The sequence below is a fragment of the Onychostruthus taczanowskii genome, unplaced genomic scaffold, assembly GCF_017590055.1.
Source record: "Onychostruthus taczanowskii isolate IOZ18803 unplaced genomic scaffold, ASM1759005v1 scaffold47, whole genome shotgun sequence".
Taxonomy (NCBI): domain Eukaryota; kingdom Metazoa; phylum Chordata; class Aves; order Passeriformes; family Passeridae; genus Onychostruthus; species Onychostruthus taczanowskii.
In genome coordinates, this window is record NW_024502236.1 from 376693 (window position 1) to 389684 (window position 12992).

Below are 12992 nucleotides of genomic sequence, written 5' to 3' on the forward strand. Positions count from 1 at the left end.
ACAAAACCAACAACAACAAAAACCTCTGGAAAAAAAGCAAAACATTACTACTATTTAAATATCCAAAACAGAAGAGGTCACCAAGGTTTCCATCCTGGAATCACCCTTTCCCAGGTACTACTCTATCCCGAACCCAACTGTTAGCAAGAGTATCTTCTGATGACAAGATAATAAAGATATGCATTAATCTTTAAAACTTCTCAGAAGCCATAGTACCAACTATGTTTTACAGCTGCTATGTAAACTGTCTAAAGAAATTCAAAGTACTCATCATCTCCTTCAAAAACTATTTCGTAAGATCAGCTGCCAAGAAATCAAGTGCTCCATGTGGTTCATTCTGTAAGAAACTACCAAGGTTAGGAAGTAAAAAACCACCTTATCAACATCTCACCACTAGAAGCAAACCCAGAACCTGTTGGCAGGTCTGGCTCTGTGAAAATCTCCAAAGGGCCAGTGTAGTGTCCATTGAATAGGGCCCCAGGAATCCAATTCCAGTATCACTTAATCTTGTGTGTTATTCTCATGATAAATGGGACAGACTGAAACACAGCTTCTGAAGAATACAGACAGGCTTAAGTATCTGAATGCCCTGACACCCACATGGTTACAGGTGATCTGTCAGACTGTTAAAAAATATTTCAAACGCAAGATTTGGGCAATGTCTCTTACTGAAAACTCCCAAAGAAGCAAACTGATTTGATAAAAAAGAGGTGAATGTCTTTTCTGTATCAGCAATCAATAAAAACACAAAACAAAGGTAAATTGTCTTTTTTGTGATGAAGAGAGAGTTTACCAGTAAGGTCACAATGGGGTTAGGCTGGGATTTCTGTTTTTTGACATACTCATATGTTATTTACTGAGAAAATAGTGCAAACTTACAGAAAGAACTCACCACCTTGATAGTTTTCAGGCACAAATTATTCAATATGGCTAAATGCAGAGTGAGAAAATATTACTGCCCACAGTAGCAGTACAGAATTAGTTAAGGCATTTAGAAGTCCCTATGAATTGGACTCCAAACTGGCAGCTGGGACTAGTAACTGTTCACTCCTTCTTCAAAGGCAGTTCATGGTTGAATCTCTCAGGCTTTGCTGTATTTCGGGATCCCTGGAGGGGCAGGAAAGAGCAACCCAGGCACAAAAAGCAGGTGCACAAAGAGGAAGAAAGATGGTCCCGCTGAGCACAGATACAAAGAAGGGAGATGGGTATAAAGAATAACAACATAATGTAAACACATAAACTCATTAAAGTTCATAGAAGCCTAAAGGGGAAAATTACTCAGCCTTCCCTATACTAGCATAAAGAGATTTCTTACAATATAAACATTTCACATGAAGTCTAGCAGTTTGTTCCTACAGGATGATGCAGTTTGAAAGTGAATACAGGTTCAGATGGGACTGAACTGCCTGCCTGCCCCTTCCCTGAAGGCTACTGAGAGACAAGAAGGCTCAAGGAGCCTGGCTTGCCTGGAGGCTTCATGTGGCAGGAACACTTCAACAGCAGCATTGGTTCAAAGCAACATAAAACCTGTGGTTGATTCCTGGAAGATTCAGCCTACTGATTTCTGCTTGTTTGTACTTTTCCCTTCAACCTAACAAGACCTAAGACTTACCTGTTAGCCAAGAAGAAAGCTGACCCCCCACTAACATACAAGAAGGCATCTGTCAACAGAGCCTTTTTCCCATATGACAGCCCAGTGCTACTCTGGTATCTTTTACAGTAAGAAGAGTAGTCCCCCTGCTCTAAGATCTATCTTTTCCCCAGAACACAAGGAGTTAAGCAAGGAATGAGCCCACTGTGAAATGGGCACAATCTCTATGAGTAGAATTGTTTGCTATTCCACCAGGTAATTGTGAGATGGGGTCCAGTTCTGGAGCTCCTACACATAATCAGCTGATACTGAAGCCCAGTCACTGGAGTTATTTGTGCCCCAGAGAAGCTCTGGTGTGTGCAGCACATGGTTCCTACCCATCCATATTATGCAAATTATAGATACCAACACAAAGCAGCTAACAAAGCAGATAGCCTGTTCTTTACAGATCAGCTTTTACAACTCATGAGCCAGTTCAGTTTTATGATGGAGACAGAGGAGCACTGAATAGGGTAGGGGAAAATCACACCAGATTTGATGTGTTTAACTTCCCTATCAACAGCCTGAAGTGAGAAAATAAAGCCAAACTGGGAGCTGTGGCTGTGCACCACATACCTGGCCAAACATTAGGAAGCAAACTACGCAAGACCATGGGATCAATTAGCTTGGAAAAGACCTTCAAAATCATCATGACTGAACACCATGTCAACTAGACCATGCCACGAAGAGCCACATCCAGTCTTTAACACCTCCAGGGATTGTGATTCCACCACCTCCCTGGGCTGCCTGTTCCAATGTCTAATCACCCCTTCAGTGAAGAAATTCCTCTTACTGTCCAACCTAAACTTCCCCTGGCACAGCTTAAGACTCTTTATTTATTACTGGTTAGCGGAGGAGCAGAGCCCGACCCCCACCTGGCTGCAATCTCCTCTCTGGGAATTGTGAACAGAGGATCCTTCCCAGGCCTCCTTTTCCCTGAGGTGAGTCCCCCCAGCTCCTCCTCACCAGCCTTCCGCTCCAGACCCTCTCCCAACTCCGCTGCCTTTCGACTCGCCCCAGCCCCTCTAATGTCCTTCTCGGAAAGAGCGGCGCAGAACTGCACACATCACTCGAGGGGCTCCTCACCACTGCAAGAGGAGAGCCCCAAGACGTCACACATCCTGTTACGTTTCCAGCCAGAACAAGGTTTTTACGCGCGGGGATGACTTTTCACGGGCCGGGGAGGCCTCGCGAGCCCCGCGGCGGGAGCACTCCATTCCCGATCCCAGGGGCCCTGCCCCACCACCGCCAAGGCGCCACCTCCCCGCGGGCCCCGCTTCCCGCGGCGCCTCCATGTCGTTGTTTGAACCCGAAACGGAAATGGGACCGCGGAGCCGCCGGGCGAGAAACGGAAACAAAACACGGGCCGGGCCGGGCCAGGCCGGGCCGCGCTGCGCTCACCCGCCGCCGCCACCGTCCGTGCGTCCGCTCGCCCGCCGCACCGACACGTCCCGCCGTCCGTCCGCGCCCAGGAACTCCCCCAGCTCCGGGTCCAGGAGCGGGCTGCGCCAAAGTCGGGGCGGCGCGCAGGCCCAGCGCGGGGAAGCGCGCGATACCGCCGCGCCCCCGCACGAACTACGACTCCCGGCGGCTCCCGCGGCTCCGGAAGGCCCTGAGCCTCTTTCCCTCACTTGGGAGCGGCGCTGTGCGGCTACGGTGCGTGCTGGGCTCTTCCCGGGGCTCTTCCCGCGCTGCCGCCGGACCCGGCGGGCGCTAAGCGGGGCCAGGCTGTGTGTGCGGATGGGGGAGCCGCGGGGGGTGAGGGGTGGTGGTTCCCGGCGCGCACTGCGAGGGCGGCGGGGCAGAGCGGAGGCAGTGGTTCGGTCAAGGTGACTCTGGGGTTGAAGCTGTCACCTTTTTTCTTGCTTAAACAACGCGGAGAGCGGAATTCACGGTTTGTCTGGGTTGTTGTGGCGCGGTTCCGTAGCGAACGGGCCGCGGAGCTGCAGCCGTGGGATCACGGTGCCCTCGCACTCGGTGTTTGCTGGAATTTCCCCTCCCCCCCACGCTGTTTTAAATAACCTTTGAATACCTCTCTGCTTTAAAGTTCAGCTCCAGAGTACATTTTTCTTTCTTTTTATGTATTTATCTTAATATCTTAAAGGAAATAGCTTTTAAATACTTTTCTGATTTCAGCTCCAAGCTATTTTTTCCTGCTTTTTAAATGCATTTATTATATCGCTGTGACTAATCCTTTATTCCTGCTTTCGTGTTTTGTTAGTGATTAAAGTAGTAGTGCCATCATGATCCTGCGACAGATCTTGCGGCTTTCCTCCCTTTTCCACTCTGCTGTGTCCATTCACCTGCGCAGGAACATTGGGCTCTCTGCGATTGTCTTCAACAAGGCAAAAGAACTCGACCCGGTCCAGAAGCTCTTCTTGGACAAGATCAGAGAGTACAACACCAAGAGCAAGTAAGTAAAGGAAATTGTCTTAAGGTGGGGGCTAATGGCAAAAGGGGAAAATATGTTGATTTTGACATAAAAACATCAAATCTGAAGTGTTTGATTTTTCACAGTTTGATACTTCTCTAGGCTGGTCTGTAAATATTTATGGTGTGTTTTGTTGCAACACTTATGGTTTTCACTAGTGGGAAAGGTTGTTCTTGCATATCTAATATAAAATACCAATTTTTTTCCCTTAAAAAAGAAAAAAATCTGATGCCGTTCTTCTTGGGCAGTTAAGCCACACAGTTAAGGTCTCTTGCACGTTGCATGAATGTACTGGTATGTTAATTTTTACCTTTTTACCTATCTACACGCTTTATAAATAGGGGGAAAAAGGTAAACAAATTTTTTTTTTTTTTTTGGCTGGGGAGAACAGTTATTCTGTAGTCTTGTTTCCAGAAGCTGAATGGAAATAGCCTCCAAAACCAATTGAGAATTAATGGAATTATCAGGATGGTCCATTTAACATCTTAAGTTAATAAGCAGTTCCTTCAAATGGAATCTTAGATTATTGTAATGTTTGAATGAACTGCTGGCCAGGAAACGAAAACCATAGTAAACCTGTGTAATTTATTCTTGGGAAGTATTCCTGGGAAGGAATTAAGATGCTTCTTAGCTCTACTGGTAGAAGATGTGTCTATCCCTACCTGCAAACCCATCTGTGTAGGGAGGTAGATATTTGGTGGTTTTACCAATTGTAAGCATGGATCATGTGCTGGTACAACTGAGTGCTGGCAATCTGAAGAGTTACTATTTTAGTTATCTGATGCTTGAATCCCAAGAAGCTCCTGTTGTGGAGGGGATTTTTGCTTCTTTAGCATTCAAAATGCATTCTCTTGGCAAGAACAGTTAAGCTTTACTAACTGAGATAACTAGTTCAGAGACGGAAGAGGTGCAAATCACAGTTTTGTTAGGAATTCACACCTGGAACAAACAAAACTAAAAGACTCGGTCAGTGGTTTTGCCTCAGGAGACCACGTTTTGTCTCAAAAGGCTTGGATTTTCATCCCTGGTAGTTGGATTTTCATCACTGACAGCAGAAAACCTTCACCCTTAGAATCTTGTTTGTATGTAAGGTAAGGAGGTCCTAAGGTGTCATATCCTGAGTTTTGGAAATATTTTAAATTATTTCCTTTGGCTGGCTGTTAGAAAGGTTTTAATTTATAAATGGGCTTGAAAACGTAGAATTTTCCATGTGAATATTAGAACTGAGTTGTTAATTACAACTTTTAATGTTTGTTAGGCAAGCTGGAGGGCCTGTTGATGCAGGACCTGAGTTTCAAAAAGATATGAATGAATCCCTTGCGAGACTTCAACGCGCGTATGGTGAGGGAGATCTCACCAAGTTTCCGGAATTTAAATTTGAGGGTGAGTTAACAATCTTACTGAACTCTAATTGCAAGTAGAGACATGTTCACTCACAGGTTTCTTAAATTCCGCTTTTGTTTATATTTGTACCATTAATTTTGTGTAAAATGCCCTCTTGGAATCTTATGCTTTTGCACAGTTCACATCGGTTTCCATGTGACTCCTATTTTGATTATTTGCCTTTTCTAGCAGAGGCGTGGCCTTCATTATACTAATGATTAACAAAACTTACAGTCAGATCAGGCTATCTTAATTGTCCTTCAGACACCTAAAGAAAGAGCTCAAATAGAAATAGCCTAAGTTCTGTATTTTTCTCATCTTGCCAAAAAGATCAGCAGACTATAAGTTAGTCTTAGCATCATCCAAACTGTGACTTTTTTTGATTTTGTAAGCTCCTCTGGAAAGCCACTGATTTCAGAAAATGAACATAGGACTTAACTTCCTTACTATTATTTTTGGCTAAATTATATTTTTTCTTCAGCTATTTGGATATGACTTCTGTTTAACTGCTCTAAGTTTGTTTTAGTGTGGAAGGGAAAGGGCAGATAGCATAATGCTTGGTGGGTATCTGGCAGCCAGCCAAGGCCAAGCAACCATAGTCAGTAAATTGTAGTTCTGATCAGACTGTCTGAGAATTCTTATTTAAACCTGAAAATGTTTTGGGTTTTGGTGGTATTTCAGTTGGGTAAAATTGGTGTCAGGTGCAGAATACCTGTAAAGTAGGATCTATGGTTTTTCTGTTTTATTTTTACACAATTTTAAGGATGTAGTTTCTCTACATTCAGTTTTATTTCTGTGTCATATGTGAAACTATGCATATTAAAATTTTACTTGTTTTTGTAAGGAAAAAGAATTTGTGGACCATAGGGACAGAGCATAGCACAGACACAACATTACTTTTTTCTTTTGCCACTGTTGCCTATCCTTGATCTAATCTCAATTAGGTTTCAAATTGTAATTATATGAGTAGGAACATCAATTTTTTTACCTTAGGGATGCTCACTATAAGCTGACCCTTGCCTCTCAGACTTCATATTAACAACAGCAGGCATTAGCAGCCCAAGTGCCCAAAGCCCTAACCTTTGTGAGCCTGTACCTTTGACATCAGGAACTCCTTGGTCAGTGCATGTGGAGAATATCTTGCTGAGTTGAGTTGAAGTTGTGTGCTCCTCTCTGTTAATATACACTGATGATAACTAATGAAAGGGAGAGAAGAGAGATTACTTGTTATTAGAGCTATGTTGGAAATACTCATCCAGTAACATTCTGGTTGACTTCTTCAGTTTCTCTGCTGTCTTCTCCCCTATCCCAGGTGTCACTAAAAGCTGTTTAGGCAGAATATTACTGGGGCTTAGCCTTTATACATAACTCCTGCAGAGTGAAAAAGACCTGTCCCCAGCCTAGTTACTGTTTACTGATGCTCACATTTAATCAGTCAGTGGGGGTGTAGACTGCAATGTACCGCTTTAGCTTGCCCATGTAATGGTTAGTTTTCTTTGAATTACAAATTAATTGTGGTGTTTGAAGATGTTAAAAAAAGAGACTAATAAGAATTTTCTCTCTCCCATTCCTCCTGTAGAGCCCAAGTTTGAGGAGACTCCAAAGTGATTCGGCAGCTTTTACACCAAACAGCAATGTACAGCCATGGAGTTGCTGAACATGGCACCAGTTGTAATTTAATAAATGTAATGCTTCAGTTTGATTTCAGTGGTGTGAAGAAGCTCTTAACTGCATGGTGAGTGTAGCTGGCTGTCATCATCAACTCCTACATGACAGAGGCAGCTGAGTAGCGCTGCTCAGTGTTAACTGCAAAATATCTTTGTGTGCTGTGTTTCAATGCTTAGGTATTATAACACTTGTAATGATATACCAGGAAGGAACTGTTTGTTCTGTTGAGTTTATCCAAAAAGCTTCTGCAGAAAAAATAATCTCCATGAACCTTAAGTCTGTAGCAAACCTCTACACTAGTGATGGAGGTGCACAGTCAAAAGCATAGGCACAAATGCCCTAATGCTACACTGCATCAATGAACATAAAGGTGATGAAGTTAATCTTCCAAAAGAAAATGAAATCTGCTAAAGAGGTTGTAAGGTGTGAATTTCTGTGACTGAACTATTGACACAAACACTTTAGCTTCTGAGGAGCTATTTATTTATAATAATTATATCTGAGAAACTACATAAACACTTTGACAGTTAGAGTCTTCATACTACAGTTTGAATTGTACTGACATGATTTTTCTTCAGAATGAAACTACATACGCAGTCTACAGAGAGAGAGATTTCCACATTAAACACTGAAACACTGCTTGAGCTTTTATTACAGGAAGATTTATTTTGTCAGCATAGTGAGGTTACTTCTACACACTTTGAGATTGTATCAGATTTGCCAAAATCATCTCTTAAGTCCTAGTAAATCAGAATTGCAGAAGAAATTGAGCCCTGACAATGGCTGAGAGACAAGTAGTGAGGTGGTTATGAAAGTTATTTGAATAGATTGTTCCAAGCTGCAAGAGTGAATCTTGTATTGCTGCATGTACGTATGAACAAAATGAGAAGCTTTCACACAGAACTGAATAGAATATATGAGTTAATTTGTCTTTAAGTTTATTTGGGGGTTGGGTTTTTTTGAAATGCCATCACAGCTAGGTTGACTAAATATTGGCAGTTTGTATTGTCAGCATGTAAGACATGGAAACAATATTTACAGAGCAGAGGTCAAAAGATCACTTGATGTTGTGGTTTAACCCTAGCTGGCAACTAAGCATCCCATAGCCTCTGGCTCACTCCATCACCTCCCCCTACTGTAGGGAAAGGAATTAGAAACAAAATTAATGGGTTGAGATAAAGCACTTAAATAATTGAACCAAAGTAAAAATATGGGAAAAAGAGAGAGAAAGAAAACCTGAGAAGCACAAGTGCTCATCACCACTCACTGACTGATACCCAGCCTGTTCCCCAGCAGCAAATGACCCCTCCCAGCCAACTTCCCCCCAGCTTAAATACTGGGCATCATGTTTTATCCCTTTGCCCAGTTCAGGTCAGGGTCCTGGCCCTGTTCCCTGAGCACCTTCTCACTGGCAGAGCATCAGACACTGAAAAGTCTTTGATTTGGGGTAAGTACTACTGAGCAACAACTGAAACATTATTATGTTATTGACATTATTCTAATACTAATTAAAAAAACCCCAGCTCTATACCAGCTACTAGGAAGAAAATTAACTCTCAGCTGAAACCATAAAAGTATCATCTGTTTTATGTCACGCAGAATCCCACACTTCCCAATATACCAGCACCTTTCCCATCTTTTTATAGATGCACACACAGATACCATTTCCTTAATCTATAGACAATCCCCGTAGAAGTCTACTGAATTAATTCAGTCCATGACTTTTGGCTTATGACAGTCGCAGGAAAGAGGGTGTCTGGTGTTGGATTGTTGCATGTTGAAGCCAGTTCTGATTCCGTCACTGCTCTGCTTGTCCAGTTACATCAAAGTTCATTCTTAATGCGGCAGTTCAGGGGAGCTGGGTTCAGATCCCCAAAGCTGGAGGGGTGGAGACAGGCACCATGAGGTGCCCAGTGCAATTGCAGGCATGCAGCTGACGGAGAAGTGCTAATACACAGCATTACACGGAAATTAACATCACACAATGCACAAACCAGACTTGCCCATCCCCCTGTCTTAAAAAGTGTGCCCAAGTCCTTCAGCAGAAACAATTCCACAGAAGAGTTTGTCTTTGTCCAAGGCAGGCACAACCCAGACTGTCTTCTGCAGGACAGTTTTCATATGCACTACAGGAATTTTATTCTTTCCTACAGGAAAAGTTTTGATTGGGCAGAACCAGCCCACTTGGTAGATCTTCTAGTGCCCATTCACCAGGTGGCCTTTGCCAATGTGCATCCCCATGTTTGAAGGTTCCCCCTGGCCATTGCTCTCAGTGTAGTCTCACAGTCCATTGGATCATGTGGTTTTCTCAGCTGGTGCATGATACAATATACCCACTAAATGCCATGTTCCTTGGCCCAAGCGTCTGTGACTGTTTTCCAAGTATTTCTAGTTTATTCTGGTCAAAAGCTTGGTGTTGCTCAGGGCCCCATGTGAAATCATTCTTCTGAATCACTTGATAAAGAGGGCTTACAATCAGAGTAGTTTGGAGTATGCATTTTCAAAAAATCCACATCTAAACCTGCATTCTTACTTTTTGAAGAAATGGATTAGAATTTCCATAGGATCAGGAGGAAATTCAGCCCTTCCACTCTGCCTGGGAAACCATCCACTGGAGATGGGAGTAGCAGCTTTCCTGGAAGAACCCCCATTTGGGATTGTTTTCCTTACAATTCATGTCTCTAGGGTCAAGGGAGGTCTCCCATCCCAATTCCTCATGCCTTCTCTGTGGTCTCTCAGCTAAACTCCCAGAGTATCCCATGGTGTGTGCCTTCCATATCCTCCCTCTTGAGCCAACACTTACTCTCATTAGCATGGGTCTGTAGAGATGAGGAATAGAACATAACCTCTTGAACTGCTGAAACTTCTGGGACAGTTTATCTGATAGTTTCTCTACAGATGAGAGGAAAAGAGGTTGTCTTCCAATTCCCAGAGACGGCAAGCCACTGTATCCACAGATGGTGGTGTGATGTCTTTTCAGATTAACATCAGTGGGTTGGTGTGTGTCTTGGTACACTCTACAAACTTCCACCACATGGGTCATGTGCAGAGGAATTGGCCAATTCCCTCAAGTATTGGATATCTTCTACTTGCATGGTGACATGTAGTATCATTCTTGTAAGGATACCTTTCCTTCAGGCTTGACAGGACTCGCTTCCAGAGGCTGGGGACTTGTGTCTCTCTTGCAATCACTTTGTCAATGCTTGTTTTCTTACAAAGTGATTCCTGCCCTCTAATTCCAGTCTGTTAGTTCCAATCACAGCATTGGAACAGCTAGCTGGTAGTATGCTCATCAGGACAACAGCTGAAATACTTGTGTATATCCTTCAGCTCACTCAGAAATAAGGATTGAGTGGTTGCCTCTTGTTGGCCTGTTACTGAAGTTTTTGTAGGTACAATACATGTTGGTGGGGTTTCGGTTGCCACAGATCTTTTCTTAACCCTAAAGAAGGCCTAAACCATATGCAATGTACTGATTGTTACCAAAAGGACCTGGTTGGTTTCAAGGGTAGTCACAGGATATGTGAAGTCTTTAAAATTCTCAAATGCTATTGTAATCATCCTGGAGGGGAAGGAAGGTGTTTTTGCCGTGGGTTGGCTCTCTGAGGGTAAAAGGCAGTAGATGTAACTGTGGATAGTTTCCACCAGATGGCTCCCAAAGGACAGTGGGGACACGCACCAGGCAGGCTCATGAACAGCCATTCTATCGTTTCACAAGCCAGAACAACACAGTGGTAACCTTAGCCCAGGCCTAGAGCAAATGAGTCAATATGGTGGCCAGCAAACTATAAAACCAATACAATGAAGGCTTATAACAAACTTGTTCTAACATGCTCTAGTCAGATCTGCTTTCATCTCAACCTTTTGAGTCGCACATTGTGTGCCAAAAAGAACTGCCAGCAGCTCAGCCAGCAGCCCAGCCCCATGTGGCTGCTTGTTCACTGTCCCCATCCCAGCCCAGTGGGAAAATTGGGAAAAAAAAAAAGTAAAACTGGTGGGTTGAGAGAACAACAGTTTAATAATTGAAACAAAGTAATATAAAATACTAATAATACTAATGACAATAATAACAATAATAATATGAATTGTAGTGAAAAGGAGAGAGGAGTAAAGCCCAAGAAAGGCAAGTGATGCACAACAGTTTCTCACCACTCACTGACCGATGACCAGCCTGTCCCCCAGCAGCAGCTGGCTCCTCCTGGCCAACTTCCCCAGTTTTAATACTGGGCGTGATGTTCTGGCATGGAAGCAGTCACCAAGCACCAAGCCTGTTTGAGTTCCAGAAGCGTTTGGACAATGTGACAGGCACATGGTGTGATTCTTGGGGTGTCCTGTGCAGGGCCAGGAGTTGGACTTCATGATCCTGATGGGTCCCTTCCAACTCAGCTTATTTGATGATTCTGTGATTCTATGCATATCCCTCTGGACAACTCAGATCAGCTGTCCCAGCTGTGCTCTGTCCCTGCTTCTTTTGCACCTCCTCACTGGAAGACCATGGGAATCTGAGGACTCCTTGACTTGGGGTAAGCACTACTCAGCAGCAACTAAAACAGCAGTGTGTTATCAACTTTATTCTCATATTAAATCCAAAACACAGCTACTATGAAGAAAATTATCCCAGCTGAAACCAGGACAGTGATACTTTTGTATAACAAGTAGTAATTTGATGTCCCTCACAGAGGCTGAAATCTTCTAAATAACAAAGGACTTGGTATGCTTGAAATCCTAAATGAAGCAAACAAGGTTACAATAAATAATAGTTCAAAGATTTTAAGCAGGTTAATATTTAGTGTACATTTCAGAAGAAACTAAGGCACTGAGCTTGACAAGAAATGTGTCTGATGTACTGTTAGTAAATGTTTTTTTCTGAGACAGGAGGTCTGCAAAATGCACTCTACACAGAAGTAGCAACCTATTCATAAATACAGGTATCAAACAGCTCTGTTCAGAGCATCTGATTTTTAAGTGCATTAACAATGATAAACAGATACCATAGCTCTTCAAAGCTTTATCTTTCTCAGATAGCAAACAGATAGTTGGTTTCAGGAAATTTCTTATATACATACTAGGTCAAGGATTAAGCTTATGCAATTTAGTATGTTTTGTTTTGATTAAGAAAATGGGTGGCGTTCAGGGATCTTTTAAAGTTACATCAGTATTACTCATGCTACTTTAACTCCTCTTGTCCTTAAACTGTAGATAGTGACATTAAGTCACTCCTTGTTGAAGTTTTATTCCTTTTGCACCAATGTGAAAAGCTGAAATGATGTAGATGTAGTTAAAGCCCTTTGAGCTGACTCAAGGAAGTGGGGGTGGAAGTAGTAAATTCAGCTTCCATATTTAGTCAAGGCTTTTGACCCACATTATTTGTACAAGAGTTAGGGCCCAATCTTTCTCTCATTGCTGTCTTGGACCATGTCTCAGTTAGTTAATCAATATGTACAAGAAGATGCAAAGTATGGAGCAAAGTGCTGCAGCTGCGTTGCACTTAAGACCATGCAATAGGAAGCTGTAAATGCAGACAGATAATGTGTTGCCAGGTACGGGCACAGCAGGAGTGAGGAGTTTGTATATATGGAAAGACATTACAGATCTAAGGAACTTTGAAGATATTTAAAGCTTTTAAAACACACTAGTGAACACAAAAGCCTTGCCTTTTCATTTGTAGATTGATAGTTCATCTTCTTTCTGTTAACAGAGCAGGAAAGGAATACAGGTGAAATAGCAACTTTTCTGGTGTTGGCTTGTTGGCTCTTTAGGAGCCTGATATATGAATGCATTTTTCCAGATTTCCAGCAATCCTCAGGGATTTTTTCCCCTCCTCTTAGAAAAAACTTACAAAAACAAATCCATTGAATGCTTTTAGGTATCAGTCATTAT

The 12992-nt window shown here is 42.8% G+C and overlaps 3 protein-coding genes across 8 annotated transcripts in view; 1 reads left to right on the forward strand and 2 right to left on the reverse strand.

The window, feature by feature from the left end:
* GABPA (GA binding protein transcription factor subunit alpha) overlaps nucleotides 1–3170 on the reverse strand; it is a 28474-nt gene extending 25304 nt beyond the window's left edge. For 2 of the 3 annotated variants that reach the window (XM_041414800.1, XM_041414802.1), the window contains exon 1: nucleotides 3032–3170. The gene's annotated coding sequence lies outside the window, so the exon portion shown is untranslated. Of the gene's footprint in view, nucleotides 1–2716; nucleotides 2853–3031 lie in introns of those variants that run through there. The other variant, XM_041414801.1, reaches the window with a different exon arrangement.
* ATP5PF (ATP synthase peripheral stalk subunit F6) lies at nucleotides 3153–7146 on the forward strand. Of its 3 annotated transcripts, none has more exons than XM_041414807.1 (4): nucleotides 3153–3286; nucleotides 3852–4043; nucleotides 5320–5444; nucleotides 7024–7146. In XM_041414807.1, the coding sequence occupies exons 2-4, from the start codon at nucleotides 3874–3876 to the stop codon at nucleotides 7050–7052; spliced, it is 324 nt and encodes a 107-aa protein (XP_041270741.1). In that variant the 5' UTR covers nucleotides 3153–3286; nucleotides 3852–3873; the 3' UTR covers nucleotides 7053–7146. The 3 variants fall into 3 exon arrangements, with proteins under 3 accessions (XP_041270741.1, XP_041270743.1, XP_041270742.1); XM_041414809.1 differs by lacking the exon at nucleotides 3153–3286 and adding an exon at nucleotides 3322–3459; XM_041414808.1 differs by lacking the exon at nucleotides 3153–3286 and adding an exon at nucleotides 3376–3524.
* Nucleotides 7147–7572: 426 nt separating this feature from the next.
* JAM2 (junctional adhesion molecule 2) overlaps nucleotides 7573–12992 on the reverse strand; it is a 45618-nt gene continuing 40198 nt past the window's right edge. Inside the window, exons 9-10 of one of the 2 annotated variants that reach the window (XM_041414804.1) lie at nucleotides 12767–12800; nucleotides 7573–11837 (exon numbers count right to left, since the gene is read on the reverse strand). In XM_041414804.1, coding sequence (XP_041270738.1) covers nucleotides 11805–11837; nucleotides 12767–12800 — 67 coding nt within the window. In that variant the 3' untranslated portion in view covers nucleotides 7573–11804. The other variant, XM_041414803.1, reaches the window with a different exon arrangement.

Excerpts from the sequence above, each read along its gene's own strand:
- ATP5PF (XM_041414807.1), top strand. The coding sequence starts at position 3,874 with ATGATCCTGCGACAGATCTTGCGGCTTTCCTCCCTTTTCCACTCTGCT. Across the intron at positions 4,044-5,319 it reads GAGTACAACACCAAGAGCAA|GCAAGCTGGAGGGCCTGTTG; the intron begins GTAAGTAAAGGA and ends AATGTTTGTTAG. Across the intron at positions 5,445-7,023 it reads TCCGGAATTTAAATTTGAGG|AGCCCAAGTTTGAGGAGACT; the intron begins GTGAGTTAACAA and ends TTCCTCCTGTAG.